This window comes from Saccopteryx leptura, chromosome 5 (assembly GCF_036850995.1).
Source record: "Saccopteryx leptura isolate mSacLep1 chromosome 5, mSacLep1_pri_phased_curated, whole genome shotgun sequence".
Taxonomy (NCBI): domain Eukaryota; kingdom Metazoa; phylum Chordata; class Mammalia; order Chiroptera; family Emballonuridae; genus Saccopteryx; species Saccopteryx leptura.
Window position 1 is genome coordinate 161,024,799 of NC_089507.1, and position 25,609 is coordinate 161,050,407.

Genomic DNA, 25,609 nt, shown 5'->3' on the forward strand with positions numbered 1-25,609 from the left:
CCAGATGGGTTGCTGGGTGGATCCCAGTCTGGGAACATGTGGGAGTTGTCTCACTATGTCACCTTAAAAAAAAAAAAAGATTTGAGCATCTTGATTTGCATGATTTTGTGGGGTTTTCTGGGTCAAGTGAAGAGTGAATCATTTTCAGAGGTCACTTCAGGCTGTTTTTGGGAAAAGCCCAAGTTCTTAATTAACATGATTTTATTTTTTTTAAAGTGTGAATATATTTTAAAAAAAGAAAAAGAAAGAAAAGCAGAAACTTTTGCTTTTTCCATGAGTGCAGATCTAGTTGGTAAAATATAATAAAATAGACTAGGAGACTATTCAAGTACTTTGCATTCTGCTTTATTCTTTAAGTTCCTAAACCATCTTCAGAATATATAAGTAGTTTCATAGTGTCACTAGCTTGACCATCTGTTGATACGTATTTTTATGCAAAACATATAAGGGTCCCTGGCCAGCTAGCTCAGCGGTAGAGCATCGACCTGGTGTGTGGAAGTACTGGGTTCGATTTCCGGCCAGGGCACAAAAGAGAAGCACCCATCTGCTTCTCCACCCTTTCCCTTCTCTTTTCTCTCTGTCTCTCTCTTTCCCTCCTGCAGCCAAGGCTCCATTGGAGCAATGTTGGCCTGGGCACTGAGAATGGCTCTATGCCTCCGCCTCAGGTGCTAGAATGGCTCTGGTTGCAACGGAGCAATGCCCGGGATGGACAGAGCATCACCCCCTGGTGGGCATGCCAGGTGGATCCCGGTCCAGCGCATGGTGGTGTCTGTCTCTCTGCCTCCCCCCCCCCACTTCAGAAAAATACAAAAACAAACAAACAAAAAACATATATTAAAGAATGACTTTTTCTTTTGCAAAGATTCTTAAAAGATTTACTTTTAAGTAACAAGTCCTATAGTAAATTTATCTTTGAGTCATTTGGTAAGGAAGAAAGAAAAGCCCTTAGTCTCTAATTCCAACATACATGTATGATAAAATAGTAACTTCTATTTTGTACTTTTTAAAGATAGGTACCAGTTCTCTTTCTGGCTCTGCCTTTCACCTCCAATCCCTCCTCCCCAGAAGATGGGAGTGTGTCTGTACTTCTCACCTATATGGGAGGGTGAGACAGAATGCCTTATAGTTGAGTACCTGATAAACTAAATTACTAGTCTCTTTTCTACTTACAGTGTTAAATTTTAGTAGTGTTAAAACCTATCTCAGGCCTGACCAGGCGGTGGCACAGTGGATAGAGCATCAGACTGGGATGTGGGGGACCCAGGTTTGAGACCCCAAGGTTGCCAGCTTGAGCGCAGCTCATCTGGTTTGAGCAAAGCTCACCAGCTTGGACCCAAGGTTGCTGGCTCGAGCAAGGGGTCACTCGGTCTGCTGGAGCCCCCTGTCCAGGCACATACGAGAAATCAATCAATGAACAACTAAGGATCCACAACAAAGAATTGATGTTTCTCATCTCTCTCCCTTCCTGTCTGTCTGTCCCTATCTCTGACTCTTTCTATCTCTGCCACAAGAAAAAAACAAAAAACCTATCTCAGTGTTTTATGTAAGAATAATGACCTATATACAACACCTCTGAACTTGGTCAATTATTTAACCCTTTTGTGTGTGTGTGTGTGTGTGTGTGTCGGGGGGGGACAGATAAGGACAGACAGGAAGGGAGAGAGATGAGAAGCATCAATTCTTCCTTCAGCACCTTAGTTGTTTATTGATTACTTTCTCATATGTGCCTTTACCAGGGGCTACAGCAAACCGAGAGACCCCTTGCTCAAGCCAGCGACCTTGGGCTCAAGCTGGTGAGCCTTGCTCAAACCAGATCGTGCTCAAACTGTCGACCTCGGGGGTTTCGAACCTGGGTCCTCCATGTCCTAGTCCAACACTCTATTCACTACGCCACCTATTTTACACTTTCTGACCTCCGTTTCTTTATTAAGTAAAATGGAGGTAATAATACCTATTTCTTAGGGTAACATGTATTATGAGAGCTAATTCTTACATTTTTATTACAGACACATATAAAGCACTCAGATATTGTTGATATGACAATACAAATGATGATAGTTCCAGTTCAGGTTGGACTCAGAAATATGAAGCATCATTTGAAATAGGAGGCATCTCATGCTGCTTAGTCCTAAGTCAGGGACAATACTGAAATTAAAAATAGCCAGAGTACACTAAAAGGTTATTTCTCTGCATTTTTCTTAGCCTCTTTAGTAACTGACATCTTCTAGCCTTCAGTATAAGTCCTTACCAGTTTGGGTTGTTTTCAATTTTCCTTGACCAGTACAACTTTTTTTTTTAATTCTAGGGTTGTCACCAGTGTCATCACCAAAGAAGTCTTGTCACCGGGTCATGGATTTTTTCAGTTCAGATCTTTTAGGTGACTCTTCCTCACCAGGGTCTCATTCTAGCCATGCAGGTGTCCACGGAATAGCTGTAGGCGATTTTGTTGTTTCTCAGGAAAACCTCCAGAAGGTGGAAAATGTGCTGGATCTTTGGAGTTCAGGTCTGAAGGTATTGTTGAATTAGTATACAGTTCTTAATTCCACTATATTCTTTTTTTTTTTTTTTTTTAATTCAGTGAGGGGAAGGCAGGCAGAGAGACAGACACTCGCATGCACCCAACTGGGATCCACCCGGCATGTCCACTAGGGAGCAATGCTCTGCCCATCTGGGGCATTGCTCTGTTGCAACCGGAGCCATTCTAGTGCCTGAGGCGGAGGCCATGGAGCTGTCCTCAGTGCCCAGGCCAACGTTGCTCCAGTGGAGCCTTGGCTGTGGGAGGGGAAGAGAGAGATAGAGAGAAAGTAGAGGGGGAAGGCTGGAGAAGCAGATGGGCGCTTCTCCTTTGTGCCCTGACCAGGAATCGAACCCAGGACTTCCACACGCCAGGTGGACTCTCTACCACTGAGCCAACCAGCCAGGGCCAATAGCAAGGTGTTAAATTGTTGCTGGAACAGCTCTGAACATTCTGAATTTCTCGGGTGTTTTGAAAGACCCTGTTTGTGACTTAAACACACAATAAACTCTTACTACATCATAGCTATGACTAATGAAAATGTCTCCTTTTATATGAAATACAAACTCCAATTTTTGCAACGTATATTTATTTTATAGCCAGCTTTAGAGAAACCACAATGTATAATTGATGTATCTATAAAAATTGATTGTTATTTTGATGATGTTTGTGGCCTTTAAGTAAAACAAAGTACTATAGAAATGATGGGGGGCTTTTGCTATTTAAAATAAAGTTGAGAAAATCACCATTCTTCTGAAACACGGTTTGAGAAAACAAAGCTGAGTATTCACATTCATGGAGACATTATGGTCATCAGAGTTCTGTAGCATCTGTGTTTCTCTGTTATTTGAACCATAAATTCCAGACAACATATTTTCATATTGTTTTTTTCTACCATTTTCCACATGGAACAGGTTTCATACTTCTAATGGTATAAATGAACTGGAGTGCCAACCATTTAAATTGTTTTATGTTCAGTTAACCATATTGTTATCTAATTTTTGATAACATCACTTGGTCTTTTTACTTATGCCCATCAGTAGGGTGAAAAGGGATCAGACTTAGCAATTTGTTAAGGTGGTCATTGTGATAAATGATTTGGGGAAAGTAAGTATCAACTCCAGTGGTTCCCACTATCCACCTCTATCTAAATTATTTCCCAGTCCGATAGCTCAGCTTAGGGCATAGGCTTATATTTCTTTTTTCCAGATCCATTTTAATATGGACCTTTATTTTTTTGTTGTTGTTTTTTTTTTGTTTGGTTTTTTTTTTGGTATTCTTCTGAAGCTGGAAACGGGGAGAGACAGTCAGACAGAGTCCCACACGCGCCCGACCGGGATCCACCCAGCACGCCCGGTGGGCGATGCTCTGCCCACCAGGGGGCGATGCTCTGCCCCTCCGGGGCGTCGCTCTTTTGCGACCAGAGCCACTCTAGCGCCTGGGGCAGAGGCCAAGGAGCCATCCCCAGCACCCCGGGCCATCTTTGCTCCAATGGAGCCTTGGCTGCGGGAGGGGAAGAGGGAGACAGAGAGGAGGGGGGGGGTGGAGAAGCAAATGGGCGCTTCTCCCATGTGCCCTGGCCAGGAATCGAACCCGGGTCCCCCACACGCCAGGCCGACGCTCTACCGCTGAGCCAACTGGCCAGGGCCTTAATATGGACCTTTAAATCTTTGAATAAACAAAGAACCTGTTTATTATTAGTCATTGAGACCTGAAATATTTTTAATGACAAGATTTCATACAGAGTAACTTAAAATAGGAAAAAATATTCATATCTTTCTTATGATGAATGTGAACTAAGAGAAGCTGTGACTGTTGAACTTGTAAACATTTTCATTAGTGATTTTTTAGGTGTCATGTTGATTGCTTGTTCTGATTTTTTAAGAAGCACTATTAAGGAACAAACTGCTTAGTTATCACTATGTTTACTTTTCAGACAAACGTCATATCTGAACTAACTAAATGGAGACTAAATTTTATTGACTGGCACCATATGGAAATGAAAAAAGAGAAAGAAAAACATGCAGCACATTTAAAACAACTGTGCGACCAGATCAACAGCTTGAAAGAGCTACAGAAAGCCTATGAAATCTCCATTGGGAGAAAAGACGAGGTGTTCTTTTTTATATTTCTTTAACTGAGAGTCAGTAAATTTATTGCTAGATAATAAATACCAGGAAGAGATTTTTTAGATCATGCAAGATACAAAGGGAAGATTACTTTGGAAACTAGTAGGAAAATAGGTGCATAGATACAGGATTTATTCTTCCTATTAAACGTGATGGTCATGCCATTTTATCTTTGAGATCAACTTCAGTGTACTTAAAGTTTTAAAAGTATATGCTAAATGTGGGAACACTAGATTTTTCTTTCTAATTGTCCTTAAGAGAACATTAGGGGACCAGCGTTATCCACATTTTAAGCCATCCTTTTAGGGATCATTTTAAGTATCTCACATTCTATCTGTGGTATGTCTTTATTCACTGATGAAGCCTTTTCTTCTTTTATTGATAAACAGAGAACATCTGTTTCACTTTATTTCACTTTCTGTTAAGAACTTGAGAGTAAGGTTCAGGTATGTACTAATTTTGTGCCTCCAGACACAGCTTGAGCAAAGCAGATGGGCAGCAAATCTGTGGCTGCCCCTAAGAGGATGGTGGCTTTCAGAGCAGAAAGACTCACAGCAAACACTTCAGCTGCCTATCTGATGCAGATGTTTTAATTAACTAGATAAAGATTACGAAGTTTTTTTGAAAATCTACATTTATTTTGGTATTGCATGGTGTAATATAGGATATTTTTCATAGTTTACTTTTTTGAAACAATAGATATTAATACCAGTCATTTTCTTTATTACCCTCAAAACTTATCCTAAGGTTTTTAAATATTTTGAGTTTAATTTTTTTAAATTTTAAAGTATCATACACAGAAAGAAACGTACATAGATGTCCAATTTTTGAAAACAAAGTGAATAGCTTAAGAAAGAATATTAAAAATATATTAGAATGTGAGCCCTTTTCTACTTTTGAAGAACCAGAATAAGTGTCTCTCAGTAAGTGTGCCCAATTTATAAAATCTCTTTGTAATGTGGCCTTTTTTAGTTATATATACTGCTCACAAAAATTAGGGGATATTTCAAAATGAATATGAAGTTATAAAATATCCCCTAATTTTTGTGAGCAGTATATTTCAGTTACTCAGTTCTTTATAAGAAAGAGTATTGTGTTAGGATTTAAAAGCCTGCATAGGCTTTTTATTTGTTTTTTAAGAATAGGTATAATATCCCTGAAGAAGTACATCAAAGTATAACAATTATTTGCTTTTATGAGTTTGTTCAGCCCAAAAGAAAATCATTAAAAACTTACTGAGAAACTTCTAATCCATAGTACTAAAGGTATTTAGGGACTAGAAACGTAAAATCTGATCTCTTCCCTCAATTCTAATCAATAAAGAGTTTACTATATGTAGCAAAACTTTCAATATGTTTGTTTCCCTTGAAATATATGCCAATGACCACAGAGGGTGGACAAAAGTAGGTTTACACTTGTGAGTACATGAAACACTTTTTTCTTTCTTTTAAAATATGGAACGCTTCACGAATTTGTGTGTCATCCTTGCGCAGGGGCCATGCTAATCTTCTCTGTATCGTTCCAATTTTTTAGTATATGTGCTGCCGAAGCAAGCACTCATATTTTTTAATTAATGTATTTTTGTCCATAGAAACAACTGCAAACCTTTTGCCACACCCTGTATTAATTTCATGTACATAAATTTTTTTGGTGATTACTAAGATACACACAATGAGATTTCTTTCCTCTTGTTTCCCTTCATTCACTGATATGTAGTGTATACATGTTGGGAGGGTTTTAGTCGTTGTAAAGATAATGAGATTAACTGGATGAATATAGTGTAGTGATCCATAGGTATTCTCTAGCATTTCTGATATATAAGAAAAAACACCTGCCAATTGCTGTTATTGTAACATCACAATACTTGGCTTAATTGCTGTTTATAGGTGATTTCTAGCTTGACTCATGCCATAGGCAAGCAAAAGGAAAGAATAGAGTTGATGAGAACATTCTTCCACTGGCGGATTGGCCATGTCAAATCCAGACAGGACGTAAGTATAAGAACAAAAAGACAAATGACAAATATTAGACTTGTGAACTCCAAAAGTGTTTAGGATCACATATTAGAACTCTTGTTAAAGTCAAAGAAGGATTTTCTAATAAGTCAAAATGAATTTATAATTTAATGTTGCTCTGATTTAAAAAAAAATTATTTTGGTATAGTTGGGCTGAAAATACTTCATATTTTATAAAGCTATTGATATATCAGTTCATACTTCATAATACAGTGTGTCTGTAAAGTCGTGGTGCACTTTTGACCGGTCATAGGAAAGCAACAAAAGACGATAGAAATGTGAAATCTGGGCCTGACCTGTGGTGGCGCAGTGGATAAAGCGTCGACCTGGAAATGCTGAGGTCGCCGGTTTGAAACCCTGGGCTTGCCTGGTCAAGGCACATATCGGAGTTGATGCTTCCAGCTCCTCCCCCCTTCTCTCTCTCTGTCTCTCTCTCCCTCCTCTCTAAAAAAAAAAAAAAATGAATAAATAAAAAAAAATTAAAGAAATGTGAAATCTGCACCAAATAAAAGGAAAATCTTCCCAGTTTCTGTAGGATGATGTGGCAGCATGTACGCATGCGCAGATGATGACGTAACACCGTGTATACAGCGGAGCAGCCCATGGCCATGCCAGTTGAGATGTGGACGATACAGAGAAAAGTTCAGTGTGTTCTGTGGCTCACTAAATTTAAATCCGTGACCAAAGTGCAATGTGAATATTGGCGCGTTTATAACGAAGCGCCACCACATAGGAATAACATTACTCGGTGGGATAAGCAGTTGAAGGAAACTGGCAGCTTGGTGGAGAAACCCCGTTCTGGTAGGCCATCAGTGACAAGTCTGTAAGAGGCTATACAGGATAGCTACCTAAGGAGCCCTAAAAAAATCTGTGCGTGAGCCCACATCGAACTGCACTGAGTAGGTATGAAACTGGGAGAGTTTTCCTTTTATTTGGTGCAGATTTCACATTTCTGTCGTCTTTTGTTGCTTTCCTATGACCGGTCAAAAGTGCACCATGACTTTACAGACACACTGTAAATCAGCAGTTCTCAACCTGTGTCGCCTATGTATTTTCCGATGGCTTTAGGCGACCCCTGTGTTTTGGTTGTTCAACCCCCACCGGGGTCGCGACCCACAGGTTGAGAACCGCTGCTGTAGATTAATAAAGATTGTACCTAAATAGAAGCCCTTTAACAAATTTAACTCGTGATTATGATGTGGAGAAAGAATTTACCATCTTAACATATTATATGCTTCCTGTATTGTTTCTGCTTCTAAAATGCCTGAATACACTCTTCAAAAGAAGCAATACTATATTATAAAACTATAAATGTTTGTTGGGTAGACATACCTTAGAGTTAAAAATTTTAAAAAGCCATGTCTGTATAGCTTTTTATTTTATTTATTTTTGGTGAGAGAGAGAGACAGGAAAGGAGATGAGATATATCAACTTGTTGTGGTATTTTAGTTGTTCATTGTTTGCTTTCTCATATGTGCCTTAACCAGGGGGCTCCAGCTGAGCCAGTGACCCCATTGTTCAAGCCAACGACCTTGGGGTCATGTCTACGATTCCACGCTCAAAGCAGTGATCTTGAGGTTTTGAACCTGGGTTCTCAGCGTCCCAGGTTGATGCTCTATCCACTGCACTACCGCCTGGTCAGGCTGTATAGCTTTTTAAAAATTACCCTTAATTTGTACATAGTTTAAATTTGAACATTGCTTATTTTCATTGACTAAAAGCTGACTCAATATATCAGTAAATATAAACAGAGAATAGTAAATTACTATATCAAAAATAGAAAAGTATGAGTACATATCCTATAAGAAGACAGAGTATATGGACGTGAGCTGCAAAGTATAGAATTGTGACAACAATTCCAGGGCCATGCGGACTTTTCCTGGATGTGGACTTTTCCTGGACTCCTCCTCCTTGTGACAGCTCCTAACAGACTGAACTGGGGTTGGGGTGCATTTTTCAGGGATTTGGCATGGTGTTGGGGCCAACTTGGACTTGGTGAACATGTTAAGGACACTACTCTTTTATGGATTCTTGCTGTATTGGCCAAGAGTTTGCTTAAAGGCTTTAATCACTGTAAAAAAAAAAAAAAAGAAGACCAGATAAAGAAGATGTGGCACATATACACCATGGTATACTATTCAGCCATAAGAAATGATGACATCGGATCACTTACAACAAAATGGTGGGATCTCGATAACATTATACGGAGTGAAATAAGTAAATCAGAAAAAAACAGGAACTGCAGGATTCCATACATTGGTGGGACATAAAAACGAGACTAAGAGACATGGACAAGAGTGTGGTGGTGCCTGACCTGTGGTGGCGCAGTGGATAAAGCACGACCTGGAATTGCTGAGGTCGCCGGTTTGAAACCCTGGGCTTGCCTGGTCAAGGCACATATGGGAGTTGATGCTTCCAGCTCCTCCCCCCCCTTCTCTCTCTCTCCCCCCCTTCTCTCTCTCTCTCCTTCTCTCCCTCTCCTCTCTAAAATGAATAAATAAAAATAAAAAACTAAGCTTAAAAAAAAAGATTTCCTTAAAAAAAAAAAAGAATGTGGTGGTTACAGGGGATAGGGGCAGGGAAGGAGGGAGAGGGCGAGGAGGGGGATACAAAGAAAACTAGATAGAAGGTGACGGAGGACAATCTCTCTTTGGGTGATGTGTATGCAACAGAATTGAATGACAAGATAAAAAAAATAATTGAGTAAAAAAAGCCAGACAAGAGTACAAAAAAAATATTAATGACAAAATATTAAATAATATCTGACAAAAAAAAAAGAAGACAGAGTATAAAGACTCAAGATAAATTCTTTTTCATGTTATGCTTATGTGAGCCATGGAATGATCTCTGTGCATTTAGTTCCAAGAGAGTAATACTTAAGGAAAAGGTATTACTATCATGGAATAGTATATTTCCTTTAAGCATACTTCCTGGTACTTTCAATTTTTTTATTAATCCCAATAAATTAAATTTACATTAATCAGACTGAAAAGAGCTATTCAAAGTGAGTATATATACGGTCTACCGGAAAGTTCCGTTTGTTTTTGGAATAAAACAAAATACAAATTTTTCTTACCATCAATAACCTTTATTAAATAATATAATTACCATTATTATTAATGATTTCTTGCCAGCGTGAGGGTAATTTGTATATACCATTTTTGAAAAATGTTTTATCTTTTGATGCGAAAAATTGAACCAGTGCTTGTTTGATATCTTCTTCATTTTTGAATTTTTTGCCCTTCAAAAAATTTTGTAAGGACAAAAACAAGTGATAGTCGGAGGGTGCTAAGTCCGGGAAATATGGTGGATGTGACAGAATTTCCCAGCCTAGTTCTGCAATTTTTTTTTTCCTGCAATTTTTTGACAAGTCCCCAAAGCAGCACGTGGCCTGGCATTGTCATGATGCAGTTTGATGTTCTTCCTATTGAACATTGCCAGCCTCTTTTCTTGGACTGCTGTCTGTCTTTAAATTATCCAGTTGCTGACAATACTTCTTCAAATTGAGCTTTTCGTTAGGTTTTAAAAGCTCATAATGTATTGGTCCTCGAATGTCCCACCATATACACAACATTCTCTTATTCAGAGTCAAATTTGGTTTAGAGGTGGAAGGGCTAGGTTTTCTGGGTTCACAATATGCCCTTTTCCTTACGATGTTTTCGTAGATAATCCACTTTTCATCCCCAGTTATCATCTGGTTCAAGAAGGGCTCGATTTTGTTCCGAGCAAGCAAAGATATGCATATGACAACTCGATCATCCAAATTCTTCTGACTTAATTCATGTGGCACCCATCTTGAATATTTCCACACCAATCCTATCTTCCGAATATGGTCCGAAATGGTGTGCTGAGCTGAATTAAGCCTTTCTGCGATCTCCTATGTTGTCAGAAAAGGATCTTGCTCCAACATGGTATTAACAACGTCATCATCTATCAAAGATGGTCGGCCCAGAACGGGGCTTATCAGAAAGGTCGAAATCACCTGTTTCGAATTTTTCGGACCATCTTCTGCATGTCTTATCAGAAACTGTACCTTCACCAAACACTTTCAATAAATTTCTACATGCTTCTGTAGCATTTCTTCCTTGTTGAAATTCGTAAAAATTACAGTGGCGTAAATGAACTTTTATCAGTAGTCATGGGTACACTATCGCTTCACACATAAGACTAACGTGAATCAACTTTGTTTTAGTTAATTTGCTACATCAGTATGTATACATTAAGTGATAAAAATAGGCACACATGCACCAAATAAACGTGCTTACATGTCGAAACTTGTGATAGAAATGGACAGAACTTTCCAGTAGACCTGATATTTATACCATATTTTTAAAGTTAATTATCAAGTTACATAATGAGAAATTGTTTAAATGTTAGCTGAAATAGTTGAGGCTGCCATCACACTTTGAATAGCTTTTCAAATTTAAGAAAATTGAAAAATGAAACTACTTCAAAAGAATTTAAATTCATTGATAAAAAGAACGGTGTACATTGGATCAGTTTGGCACTGTATATAATGCAAAATATGTAAATTACATTAATCTTGCTTATGGTGATGACCACGAAGCTGAAGAGAAAGCAGTGTTATCTGAAGCCAGTCACCTTTCTGCCCTCCAGCCACTCTGTTCTCCTAGTCCTGCTTTCAGCTACAAGTCTAGCAGATTCAGAGCTAAGATGTCAATGACAAGTTACTCATTTTCTTTCATTTGTTTTGTCCTTTGTTTTTTGTTGTTTTTTCCCTAGCTTGATTAGTAACATAAAACAATGGTTAATGAATAAGAAAGCTTAGGCCCTGGAATGAGGCAAGAATGGCTTTTCCCTGTCTACTTGTGTGACCTGGGCAGGGTACTAAACCCCCTGTTCTATCTGCAGATAATAATTACACAGGATTAAATTATATGTGTGACTGCCTACCAATGCATGATGTTTCTTATTATTACTGCCAATATATTTACCAGTGTTTTAAGTTTATGTGCCTTTCATTCAGATTTATGAAGGTAAAATAGCTGACCAGTACTTCCAGAGAACTTTACTGAAGAAAGTCTGGAAAGGCTGGCATTCCATGGTGCAAAAGAAGTGGAAAGATGTGGTGGAGCGAGCTTGTCAAGCAAGAGCTGAAGAAGTTTGTGTCCAGATTTCCAATGATTATGAAACCAAAGTTGCTGTGGTAAAACTTATTTTTTAAATAATTTTTACTTTCCTTTAAAATAAATTTTAAAAATGGGTAGCATTGTTCACTGTTCGTGTATAGCTAGGCAGAGTGACCCATTTCTCTAATTCTGTTTAGTGCAGTGTATCTTCAGATGAGACTACTTGACTATTTGGGAAAAACAACACTAATAAGTCAGACTTAAAGACTTCCTTATTCACTTGACCAGGTGGTGGCACAGTGGATAGAATGTCAGACTGGGATGTGGAGGACCCAGGACCAAGATCCTGAGGTCGCCAGCTTGAACTTGGGCTCATCTGGTTTGATCAAGGCTCACCACCTTGAGCCCAAGGTCACTGGCTTGAGCAAGGGGTTACTCGGTCTGCTGTAGCCCTCTGGTCAAGGCACATATGAGAAAGCAATCAATGAACAACTAAGGTGCCACAACGAAGAATTGATGCTTCAAGAAAAAAAAGACTTCCTTATTCTTTCAAATGTTGTAACTCTGACCTGTACATGTCTCTTGAGAATGTAAATCACCCATAGATCCTTCTCAAAGAAAACATACTTTCTTATGCTGCTTCTTTTGGCTTTTATTAGCCAAAATGTTTATGCTCTAGTTAGTTTAAATAAACGTTTTCATATAAGGTTGATTTTAAAGCAAGTGTATATAAATTGGAATTATTTTCCCACTGACTTTTTTTTTAATTTTTTATTTATTTTAGAGAGGAGAGGGAGAGACAGAGAGAGAGAGAGGAGAGATAGAGAGAGAGAAGGGGGGAGGAGCTGGAAGCATCAACTCCCATATGTGCCTTGACCAGGCAAGCCCAGGGTTTCGAACCGGCGACCTCAACATTTCCAGGTCGACGCTTTATCCACTGCGCCACCACAGGTCAGGTCCCACTGACTTTTAATAATAAATTAATATTGTTTCCATGGGAAAACATTTGAGACTCAAAATGAAAAAAATTAAAAAACATACTGAAGAATACAGTAGGCCTCTTGAAATCTAATCCTAAAAGGAAAAAATATTTCATCATTACAGTATTAAGTTCTTACTGTTAAAAATCGGTGTCATAATGCAGATAATTTTCTGCAATTGAAAATGACATGCAAAAAATGGAGTCCCTTTAGATTTGGTCTATGGGAAAAGGTGCTGTAATTAATATCACTTTGCACTTTAAATTTTGTTGTGCCACTTAGTTTTTTAAAATTGTTAATATTGCAGACATTTAGTTTTGTTTTGTTTTTTCTAAGGGGTGAGGGCTGTCTGTGTCCCTTACTGTATTTTGTTTAGTATATTACATAAAAAAAATTTGTGGTAGGAAATTGCATGTCTTTTTGTATAATGAACACACATTAACAACCTTAAATGGGACATATAAAATTCCCCATTGTTTGAACCTTGACTTTATGTTTAGAAATGAAAAGGGTTTGTTGACAGATACAATAGAGGTAAGATGCACCTTTTAAAATAAATTGAGCTACACAGCAGAAGAGACATATGGGAAAGTGTTTTTAGTATTTCACCTAAAAATAACTTCACAGTATCAATCTCCTTTTTTTAACAATAAATAGTATTTCCTTGTATCACAAATTTTTTTCTTTATTTCTTTTTTTTAATTCTCCTTTAGTTATCTGGAGCTTTGGAAAATGCAAAAGCTGAGATTCAAAGAATGCAGCATGAAAAAGAACACTTTGAAGATTCCATGAAGAAAGCTTTCATGCGGGGTGTATGTGCATTAAATCTGGAAGCCATGACAATATTTCAAAACAGAAATGATACAGGTTAGTGCAGTGGTTCTCAAACTTTTTGAAGTTGAGGTGCATTTAAAATCTTACACATAATTGTAGGCGCACTATATACAGATTTCTGAGAAATATGTTATAATAAGTCAAATATTAAAGAAAAATAAAGTCCAAGCGTGCTTTTATGGTAATTAAACAAAATAAATACAACAAAATTAAATGTATTCTGACATTAAAACACATTTTTATGTTACATTTTTTGAATTACGCTTTTTAGAATTTGTAAAAAGGACGGGTTAAAAAATGAAACGACAAAAAAGTTATCTTTTTATATATAGATAGATACATTCTTAGTAAGATTTAGTAAATTTGGCAGGTCCCTGCATGAATATGTTAAGTTTTTTTATTCTTGTGTTTATGAGAAACATGAGCCTGATGTGTCCTAGTGATTTCTTCAATGTTTGGGCATATATTTGAAAGGCAAACTCTCATTTCCTTGTCAATACATTGAAGAATTCTTCTTTTTTTACTCTTAATTGTGTTGAGTGCCAAAACCCCCCCCACCATACATATCATCTTAACTTTACACCAAACAAAGGACAGAAGAAACTTGCCTCTAGTCTTTCTGGGGAACATGGGGGGTAGTGTAAACAATCCAGCACCACAGTTTAATAGCCTTTTGTAACCTAATCAGGCAAGTGAGGTGGGGGGTTGGACAGACTGTTAGCTTACAGCCAATTCCCCACACCTCTGTCCTCCAAAAATCTGAACTCCAAAAACTGTTTTGGTTTTTTGGTCCTCAACAGGCACATATTTCTCTGGAAATCTCCTAGGGCACACCAGTGTGCCCTGGCGCACACTTTGAGAACCACTGGGTTAGTGTCTTACTAAAGTTTTCTCTGCCTACTTTCAAAAAGATTTGAGATTTCAGTGATTGGTATGGTTTACAGTACTAATTTTCTGCAGCAGATGTTTCTCATACAGGCACTGTATTTTTAACTTCATAGTGTCATATCCAATTTTAAGTCTGTCATGAAAATTTACTTACTTGGAGTTACTTATGGTACCTTAGATCTGAGCAAGTATATTGTAACTCTTAAGTATTTAGGCTCAATGTCAACAATAATGGTTTCAATGTATAACATTTTTAAGGCCATTTAAACTAACATAATTATAATTAATGCCTTTAAGTGTAAAACTTCTATTTTTTTTTCCCAAAATAGCCAAATTCCTTGGACTATTTTGCTGATTACACATTTATTTAGTGAGCATTTCCCATTTTAAAAAATTGCTTGTTCAGTTTAAGAGCAGCCTCAACTGAAACTCATTTTCAACAGTTATAAACATAGGACTGTCTATAGTAGTAAAATAATTTATTTCAAGAAAAGTCTGTGTATTGGCTTGGATCTCAGTCGTTTTTGTCAGTTTCATCAGCGTGGCTCAGAAGAGCACAAGACAATAATCTTTTCCCAACAATTTACAGTAAGGCCTGTTTTCTTTTTTTTGTTTTTGTTTGTGTTTTTTAAATGAGAGGAGAAGAGATAGGTTCCCGCATGCTCCCCAACCGGGGTCCACCTAGCAACCTCCATCTGGGTTGGATGCTCATCCCATCTGGGGCCATGCTTACAGCTGAGCTATTTTTAGTGCCTGAGGCAGAAGCTCAAGGGAACCATCCTCAGCACCCAGGCCAACATGCTGGAATTAATCGAGCCATGGCTGCGAGAGGGGAAGAGAGAGAGAGAGAAAGGGAGGGTTTGGGGGGAGAAGCAGATGGTCATCTCTCCGGTGTGCCCTGACCGAGAATCAAACCCAGGACTTCCACATGCCAGGTCAACCCTCTACCACTGAGCCAACCAGCCAGGGCTGAGGCTGACTTTCCTTATTGGGTTTTAGTTTTCTTCTCTAAAAACAGAAGGTAATATAAACCTTTACTTGCTTAATAGGGGATTCTTATAGGAATGCATAAGAAAAACTATTTCAGCATGTAAGATAGTCATGATATAATTACTGTAGTATTTTTTTGTTTTGTTTACAGAGAGAGACAGGAAGGGAGAGAGATGAGAAGCATCAGCTCCTAGTTGTGGCACCTTAGTTGTTAATTGGTTCCTTTCTCATATGTGCTTTGACCGGGGGTGGGGGCTACAGCAGAGCAAGTGATCCTTTGGCAACCCTGGGCTTAAGCCAGCAACTATGGGATCATGTGTATGATCCCATGTGAAGCTGGATGAGCCCGCTCTCAAGCCAGCGACCTTGGGGTTTTGAACCTGGGTCCTCAGAGTTCCAGGCTGACGCTTTATCCACTGAGCCACTGCCTGGTAAGGCTATAATGCAATTTTTAAATAATGCCATCTTCCTAATGTATCTGTCTTGTTAAAACGAAACTACCATATTTTCTCATGTATAAGACACATCCCTTCTAAAAATTTTGTGGTCTGAAAACTGGGTGCATCTTATATAAGTGGTTGTGGCATTTCAAATGCCATATGCCCTGGCCGGTTGGCTCAGCGGTAGAGCGTCGACCTGGCATGCGGGGGACCCGGGTTCGATTCCTGGCCAGGGCACATGGGAGAAGCGCCCATTTGCTTCTCCACCCCCACCCCCTCCTTCCTCTCTGTCTCTCTCTTCCCCTCCCGCAGCCAAGGCTCCGTTGGAGCAAAGATGGCCCAGGCGCTGGGGATGGCTCCTTGGCCTCTGCCCCAGGCGCTAGAGTGGCTCTGGTCTCGGCAGAGGGATGCCCCAGAGGGGCAGAGCATCGCCCCCTGGTGGGCAGAGTGTCACCGCTGGTGGGCATGCCGGGTGGATCCCGGTCGGGCGCATGTGGGAGTCTGTCTGACTGTCTCTCCCCGTTTCCAGCTTCAGAAAAAAAAAAAAAAAAAAAAAAGGCTTTAGGATAAGCTTAAAAAAAAAAAATGCCATAGATGGAACTGAGGATGAGGCAGTATAGGAAGACAGTGATTTGTCATCAGACACAGATGGGGACAAGCTAATGGATGGGAGTTTTGACAGTGATGAGTTGTATGAATTTTATGATGAATAGAACGAGTTCAGTAACTTGATTGTAATATATTTTTTCTCCAAATTTTGGGCCCCAATATTAGGGTGCGTCTTATACATGGATAACATGGTAGTATTTGATTTTTTTATTTGTTCTGACTCTGCTGTCTGTTATCTGTAGTGTATCTCATGTTGTGCAATATCCTAAATCTTATATATAGATTGTAGATTAGAAGTTTTTATAAAGAAGGCAAAAGAAATAATAAAGGCCAATAAAAATGGCCTTTAAAATAATACCTGCCAGTTTTCAAAGCAATTTCAGGAAGAGTAGAAAAATACTTCAAAACTGAAAAAATTTAGCCCAGTTAAAGCAAGAATAATTATTTAAACTTACAGTTATTTAAAAAAACCCAGAAAAATAACTTAAAGTTATTTGACAGACAGGAACTGCATACATTCACACATGTTAGCAAGAGTTGGTCACCTGCCTCTCTTCCAGGGAGTCCCATGGTCAGATCTGACCTGATATGTACTGTTCCCACATCTGATACGAAGTCTGCTACCCATCTGAAAAGAGACAATCAGAAGAACTTTCTATCAGAAACATGTTACAACTCTGTGTGCATGTATGTGTTGATTTCAAAGCAAAAGCAGTATTTTTTGTTGTTGATTTTAGAAGGAGAGAAAGAGAGAGAGAAATATCAATTTGTTGTTCATTCATTGGTTCATTCTTGTAGGTGACCTGACTAGGAATCAAACCCATAACCTTGGTGTATCAGGATGACACTAACCAACTGAGCTACCCAGTCAGGGTGAAAAGCAGTATTTTATATTGAATTAGACCCTTTGAACAAATGATTTCAAAGGATCTATGCATCATAATCCTCATTAAACTTTGTTAATAGGCCCTAGCTGATTGATAAGAGCTTCGGTCTGCCGGGTGGATACTCCAGGTTCAATTCCCAGTCAAGGCACACAGGAGAAGCAACCATCTGATTCTCCACCTCTTCTCCCTCTTTCTCTCTCTCTCTCTCCGCGCAGCCATGGTTCATTTGGTTTGATTGCATAGGCCCTAGGGGCTGAAGATGACTCTGTGGAGCCTCCGCCTAGGGCACTAAAAATAGCTGAATTGCAAGCTTGGGCCCCAGATGGGCAGAGCATCGGCATCAGAGGGGTCGCTGGGTGGATCCTGGTCTGAGCGTACATGGGAGTCTGTCTCTCTATCTCTCCCCTTCTCATTTGGAAAAAGGAAAAAAAAAACTTTGTTAATGAAGTTTATATATTTTATATAAATTAGTCTAAGAAAAAGACTTACACAAAAGCCCAAATTTCTCGGTGGAAAGAGGACTACTTAGAAAACTAAACATAGGGTTACATACTCTATTCAGATATTCTAAAACATCACAGTGACTAAATTGTGAAACCTTCCTGGTCTTGGTATCATATACATATACTTTTAAGTAGAAATTTTAACCAAATTCTAAAACTGGGAAGGAAAAATCTAAAACAGGACCCTTTGTCATAGCTTCTGGAAACTGATGTTATTCATTCATTCCTTTGATCCAAGGTTCAGTTTTGAGAGTTTACTACTGCTCACAAACATTAAGGGATCAGGGAACATGCAGATACCCCATTACTTTTAGCCATTTGTATAGTGCATTTTTACCCATGAAATAAAAGTTGGTTTTGCATCTCATTTGCATAATTGAACAACTTTCTTTGACTTGATTGCTTTTCTGATGTTCTTATTTAATAAAAAAAAAATCAAATGCTTTTTTTTATCACTTTAATTCATTTTGAAACATCCCCTAATTTTTGTGAGCAGTAGATATGTGCATCAATAAAATCAGTTAAGTGTGCAAATTCTTAATTCATGACTTAATCTACCTGCAAGAGTTTGTTTCTTTTAACAGTGTCAAAATTTACTGACTTATTATTGTTTGCTGAAAGTTAAAAGTAAAAATACATTGTTTTTGTTAGGATAGGGCCAATGGAAGGAAATGAGAAGGTATGGTAAGATCACAGAATTATTCTAAGGATCTTAATATCAGGCCATTTATCAGAAGAGATACATGAAATAACACAAAAGGACATAAATCCTTGGGCTGAGTGTGACCTTGTTATTGTAATGGTTGTGGTATCAATACACTTTACTCAACTGAGGTCCCAGCTGAGTGTACATAATTTATTTTTATCTTTTAAGTAAGAGCAAATCATTCATTACCTTTCACATTTTGAAGGAAGTGATTTGAAGTCTTCAGAGGTTAATGCTGATATTAACCAGTTAATAGACTATTAACTGAACAGTGTATACAATTTATGTCAATTTCTACATTTCTGTTATAAAACTAAATTGTAGCTATTTTTATTGTTGAGGGGATAAAAGTAATCTTAGAAGAATTTTAATGGAATTAATTTGTGATTTATTGGGATAGACTTCACAAATAATAAAAAGGAAGAGTATGGTCCTGGTGTTCAAGGAAAAGAACAGTCTGCTCCTTTGGATCCTTCAGCTCCTCCGATGTCCTCAGCAGTTGCACAAGCACCGTCCTCAGCAGCAGCAGCAGCAGCCATGGGAGCAGCCGGCACTGCTGCCTTTCCTTCTGCCTTTTCCATCGCTTCTGCCGGGGCCACTTCCACTTCCTCTGTTCACCTTCCTGTTTCTGCTCCTCTTGGAGCTGGATCCACAGCTCCTGCTGCCCTGGAGGAAACGGTTAGTGAAGCTTGTGCAGGTGCCTGCACTGGGAACGGGTTCCCAGCTTGTTTGGATATTGGATATTTTGAACTCAGAACATATTTCCTCCTGAAGAAAAAAGCCTATACGGTTTTAGGTGTAGTCACAGAAAATATTTAATACACAAAGTAGCTAAAACATTAATTTGAAATTCTGTTGAAAGTTCTCTTACAGTAGTGATAATTGAACAAAAATAAAGAACTTTTTCATTATACATTTTTCAAAACCTATTCAGGAAAAACAGATTTAATTTAGAGGATTTTTATTTTAGTTTTAGTTTTAAGAAACTCGTGGGTATATTCAAGAGGTTAATGGCTCTTTTGTATATTTTCTGTTCAACCATACCTTTCCCTTTTCCTGCATGCAGACATATCATGAACACTATTACTCAGTAGTAGCTCCATCTTCATTTCATTTTTAATTCATAATTGGAATGAAGATAGGAATAGTTTTCTTAGCATCAACATTAAAGAAGTGCTTAGAGGGGAACAATATTTTATGGGGATGGAGTAATTGTTTGAGAACTGGCGTGAAGTGAAATTAACCATGCTCTTAATATGATAAGAGTTACAGACAACACATCATGATTCTGGCTCCACAGCCTCCTGCTGTTAAACCTGTATTCTTCAGTGTTTCTCAAGAGAGAAAGGTGTAGGGATACAAGTCAAGCTAATCAGACTCAATTCTGCAGGCCCTTTTTAAGAACAAATAAATAAATAAATCTTGCCCTCCTATTTTGGCTCAAAGGCATGAATAGTTCTGTAAAGGATTCTGATTTTCTTGTCTCGCTCTTCTCCATCCTAACCACTTACCAGAGAGGAAAGATGGTAGCAGAATAGGTTTTAGTTCTTACTGTCCTCTTGCAGGCCATCAGGAGGTGCCATTGCTCAGAGTCAACCAGATAATTGCTCATCTCTAGTATTCCAGCTGACTTGAATTTCTGTCTTTTGGGAAGTACCATATTTCCCCACATATAAGACACTCCCATGTATAAGACACACCTTAATTTTGGGGCCCAAAATTTGAAAAAGAAATGTATTACATAAAGTTATTGAACTCAAGTTTTATTCATCATAAAATTCATGCAACTCCTCATCACTGTCAAAATTCCCATCCATTAGCTTGTCCTCATCTGTGTCTGATGACAAATCACTGTCTTCATATATTGCCTCATCCTCAGTTCCATCTATGGCATTTGGAATGCCACACTTCTTAAATGACTTGACAACAATCTTAATCTTGATATTATCCCAGGATCTTTTCACCCAGGTACAAACTTCTCTTATAGTTTGTTTCTTCACTCTTCCTGCTGGTGTCAGATTGTCCCCAGAAGACATCATCCATTAGTTCCATTTGTCTCTCATGGCAGCTTTGTAGGGTTTGTTAACACTGACATCAAGTGGTTGGAGCTGGGATGTCAAACCTCCAGGTAATGACAGCAAGTTTTGTTTTTTGCTCTGCAGCAATCTTCTTTGTGTTTTTTGTTATGTGTGCCCTGAATTGATCAAGCACCAATAGGGCAGGCTTGTGTAAGAGCCCACCTGGTTTCCTTTTCCAAACTTTCTCAAACCAGATCTTCATTCCATCCTGATCCATCTAACCCTTGTCATGAATATGGACAATCACTGCTCAAGGAATGTCTTCTTTTGGCATTGTTTTCTGTTTGAAAATCAGCATAGGAGGCAGCTTGGTTCTGTCGGCACAACAAGTTAGAACAGCTATATAATGGCTCTTTTCATGTCCACTTATCTTCACAGTTACAGTTTCACCCCCTTATCAACAGTTATGTTACTTGGGACATCAAATTGAAGGGGGACTTTGTCCATATTTGCAATATGTTCCAACTCAAACTGATGTGTCTCCTAACATTGAATGATAAAACAGTGAAGACTGTTTTCAGAAGGACCTGCTCATAGCTTTCAGGCATTTTGGGGGCAAGTCTGGTGAGTGTACACATGCTTAGTCCATTCCGTTTCATGAACCTGAAGCACCAGTTGTGTCCTCCTTTGAAATCAGTGACTTCTGTTTCATCAGCAATGCTTACCTCATACTGAACCATCTTTGTGGACACAGGAATTCCAATTGCCCTTTGCTCTTCAATCCATATCTTCAATTCCCTCTCTAAATCAGGCCATTTTGCTGACTTGCCTCTCATGGCCTTCTTCTGCCATGGCCTTTTCAGTAGGGTTTCTTCTTCCCATATCCAGTCTTGGATTGAGTTCTCAGTTGGAGGAGGACCACACTTAACGTTCAGCAGCATGATTTCCGTTCACTTTTGCAAACTGGATCACTTTTAACTTGAATTCAGCACTGTATGAGAATCTTTTCTGAGCCATTTCTGGGCAGAGTGTGGCAAAATGTAACCTACCTTAATATACCAGTAACAAGTGCAAAAAAGGAAATGCAAGTAAAAAAAAAAAACTACAACCACTGTATAAGACGCACCCAATTTTTAGACCCCAAATTTTTTTGGAAAAGATGTGTCTTATATATTGGGAGATACGGTACGAACTTCAGCGAAAAATATTTTGATATCTATTTATCATGTTTGTTCTTGATTCAAAGAAGTTGTTAAAATACAGCTGTTAAAAGAAATTTGAATGTGTGAGGAGCTTTGACTTAGAAATAAGACACTAAAACTCAGCTGTGTTTATTTTTCATGATTACACATTTTTGAAGTGTGATCCTATACAGATGATCACATTTAACTAAACAGTGTTTATTTACATTTCTGGTTTGTCATTGACATTGCATATTCAGATAATACATGTAAGAGCTAGCTAGATTTTTCAAAATTCTCAAGACATGACTATACCATTTTTACATCTGCATTTATTTATACATCTGCATTTATATATAAATCTGAAAATACATGGGAAGAACTGAATGAATGAATACTTACCACCCTTGTTACTAACTTTTTTAAACAATTTGATCACCTGAGATGATTTTGAAACACAATATTAGGTAGATAGCCCTTCTTCCATACCCCTCCCACTACATCCTACTCCTTCAGAAATAGATACGCATTCAGTTTCATTCTCCTAGCCATTAGGGCTAGGCAGAGAGGAGAATCACAAATAAATCAATCTAGTATAATACTGGTTTTGTTCTTCATTATATAATTATATTCCTCAGATTCACTTCATTATGTCTTCTTGTTTGTAAAAAGAACCATAATAGTAAAAGTAGGATTTGCAGTTGTTCATATAGAAAATAATGCAATAATTAATAATACAAGAATAGCCTTTTCATGTATTCACAACTGTAAACCTCTTTTTGCCCCACCCTGTATATTAGGTGGATAACTTACTTAACGTGAAACCATCATTGTTAGGATCAGGAGAAGAAGAGAGATTTGTGATTTAGGCCTGGTTATCTTTCTCTGCATTTTAATCACAGGGATTTCCTGTGCATATTGAAAATGTTTTCCAGTCTTCCTCAGTATTTCCTGTAGTTAAAAGGGAGGTGTGAGCTGAAAGTAAACAGATTTGGGAAACAATTAACTGGAGAAAGGAGGATTTTCATTCTAGTGAAATAATATCTTCATTTGTAAAATTCTTTCCTTTCTGCACACATCCTCAATATGTTAAATAAAATGTCAATTTCCTGGTGGGAAACATTTTTCAAAAACACAAGCAAATATAGCAGTTCATGAAGTTGAACAATAGATGGCACTTTACTTTTCTTTAAGTGTTTTAGCATAATTGAGGGGGGTTTAGCTAGATTTTTAAGCTACTTAGTAAAGTTTGTCTTAAAACTTTCTCTTCACCTAAATGAAAAAGAAAGGGTGTCATTAGGCAGTTAGTGCTGCGTTCCCATTTTATAAATGAGGAAATTGAGGCTCAGAAAGCAAACTTGCCTGTGATGACAATTAGTAAAAGAAGTAGAATATATATCAGTTCCCTTTCTTACTCCTTTTGACTTTTTTCCCAGCTAATGTAATTAGTTGACAATGGGAAAAATGAGTACTGTACACATATGTATTACTCCTGATATAATTTTTAATGGACTTTATGGAGTATTGTCCAGCAATAAGCAACAAAAGCTATAAAAGCTACCACTACTACCTTTTGAACTGATCATTACATTTTTTTTTGCAATATATTCTACAGAAATCATTCTCAAAAGTAAATGGGAATCCTTTTTTACAAAAGTTTATATATAATAGGAAAAGAACTGGGATAATTAGATAAATTATAATTTGCTCGTATTAAGATCTTTTAAAAATTATAGCAGTTCTTTATTTGTGGGGAAAAGAGTATATTAAAGCAGTAAGAAAAAAGGCAGAACACCAAAGCATATGTGAAATGATGATATTAGTTATGCATAAAGATCAAGAGTTCATAAAACAGATGAATGGTTGCCAAGGGTTAGAGATGGTGGGGTAAGGGAGATGGATATGACAAAGGGAACATAAGGGAGATCTCATGGGGATGGCCTAACTCTGTGTCTTGGTGGCCATAATAATTATAGGAATCCACACATGCAATAAAGTGATGTAAATCTCTAACTATGCATTATACCAATGTCAGATTCCTGGTTTTGATATCATAATTATCCTATTATTATGTAGAATGCAAGTCATTTCCAGAACTGGGTAAAGAATACATAGGATCTCTCTATACTGTCTTTCCAACTTTCTATAAATCTAGAATTATTTCTAAATTGAAAGATTTTTAAAGTTTATTAAGTCCTCTAAAATATTTGGTATACCAAAGTTAAAAGGATGTTTTGCATTGCTCAGTTTTATGTTTTGATTTTTGTCTCATTGTTTAAAGTTTGATTCCATGTTAAAGTCGGTTGTATAGAGTTATTTGAATGGCCTATGTATTTTCTTTATAAGTTATAGAACCAAAAGTACTATAAATTTTGCCATGAATTTTCTACCAACTGGATATTTTTTTGCTTCTTTTAGTATGTGCCCAGAGTCATGACATCTGCACAACAGAAGGCTGGAAGAACAATTACAGCCCGGATCACAGGGAGATGTGACTTTGCTTCAAAACAGAGAGTTAGCAGCAGTTTAGCTATAATGGGAGTTTCTCCTCCCATGAGCTCAGTTGTTGTGGAGAAACATCATCCAGTCACAGTGGTGAGTCCTCATTTGATGACCTTTTGTCAAAATCTTTTTCCTGAGATTTATTGACTAAGAAACACTTAAATGACATGTTGAGGAAAATATCAACATTCATGATGACTGGTTCTTATTCTGCTTTTTACTGTTATGTCTTCTTATAAGTATCACACCTGATCTGAATCTGCCTTTCTTCTTTTAGGAAATTCAGAAACAATGCTTCTTCTCAACAGTGTAAAATTATCAATACAGAAAGTTATTCAGTGTGTCAGTGGCCAGAAGGGTAAAATATAGAAATGATTTCTCATTAATTTAAAAAAGAGGCAAAAGTGTTAACTCATTAACTAGCTGTTCATATAGCAGGCTTTTGATTACAAGAAACACTTTCCTACTTTTATAGTTTTTAATTTTTGCTCCTTTTTTCAGTCTTCGTCCCTTCTTCAATACAATTGTCAGCATATTTCTAGTTTAGAAAAAAATTCAGATTGCAACAAATTCATGTAACATAAAAGAAAGTAAATGGAATTTAAGCAAAAATAAACAAGAGTCTTAAGTTTGTGCCCCAATTGTTTTACTTACTGCCTTTGCAATATATAAAACAAGTAAAATACTTGTGCCTCCATTTTCTCTTGTGTAAAATGGGAATAATAAGAGTACTTAGCTCCTAGAGCCTGACCAGGCGGTGGCACAGTAGATAGAGCATTGGACTGGAATGCGGAGGACCCAGGTTCCAAACCTCGATGTCGCTGGCTTGAGTGCTAGCCTATCAGGCTTGAGCGTGGGCTCACCAGGTTGAGCTCAGGGTCGCTGGCTTGAGCCCAAGGTTGCTGGATTGAGCAAGGGTCACTCGCTCTGCTGTAGCCCCCTAGCCAAGGCACATATGAGAAAGCTATCAATGAACAAGCAATCAACGAACTACTAAGATGCCGCAACAAATAATTGATGCTTCTCGCCTGACCAGGCAGTGGCGCCGTGGATAGAGCATCGGACTGGGATGCGGAAGGACCCAGGTTCGAGACTTCAAGGTCACCAGCTTGAGCGTGTGCTCATCTGGCTTAAGCAAAAAGCTCACCAGCTTGGACCCAAGGTCGCTGGCTCGAGCAAGGGGTTACTTGGTCTGCTGAAGGCCCGCGGTCATGGCACATATGAGAAGGCAATCAATGAACAACTAAGGTGTCACCACGAAAAACTGATGATTGATGCTTCTCATCTCTCTCCGTTCCTGTCTGTCTGTCCCTAGCTATCCC

At 38.1% G+C, this 25,609-nt stretch overlaps 1 protein-coding gene and 1 non-coding gene across 3 annotated transcripts in view; one reads left to right on the plus strand and one right to left on the minus strand.

The window, feature by feature from the left end:
• The window catches only part of POC5 (POC5 centriolar protein), a 41,407-nt gene that overhangs the window by 10,764 nt on the left and 5,034 nt on the right, over positions 1 to 25,609 (plus strand). The window contains exons 5-11 of one of the 2 annotated variants that reach the window (XM_066386346.1): positions 2,306 to 2,511; positions 4,452 to 4,628; positions 6,531 to 6,635; positions 11,647 to 11,826; positions 13,443 to 13,596; positions 18,987 to 19,264; positions 24,204 to 24,380. In XM_066386346.1, coding sequence (XP_066242443.1) covers positions 2,306 to 2,511; positions 4,452 to 4,628; positions 6,531 to 6,635; positions 11,647 to 11,826; positions 13,443 to 13,596; positions 18,987 to 19,264; positions 24,204 to 24,380 — 1,277 coding nt within the window. The remainder of the gene's footprint in view (positions 1 to 2,305; positions 2,512 to 4,451; positions 4,629 to 6,530; positions 6,636 to 11,646; positions 11,827 to 13,442; positions 13,597 to 18,986; positions 19,265 to 24,203; positions 24,381 to 25,609) is intronic. The other variant, XM_066386347.1, reaches the window with a different exon arrangement.
• Positions 6,093 to 6,201, minus strand: LOC136407270 (U6 spliceosomal RNA). The gene has a single exon (XR_010751827.1). It is a non-coding gene; the product is annotated as a U6 spliceosomal RNA (small nuclear RNA).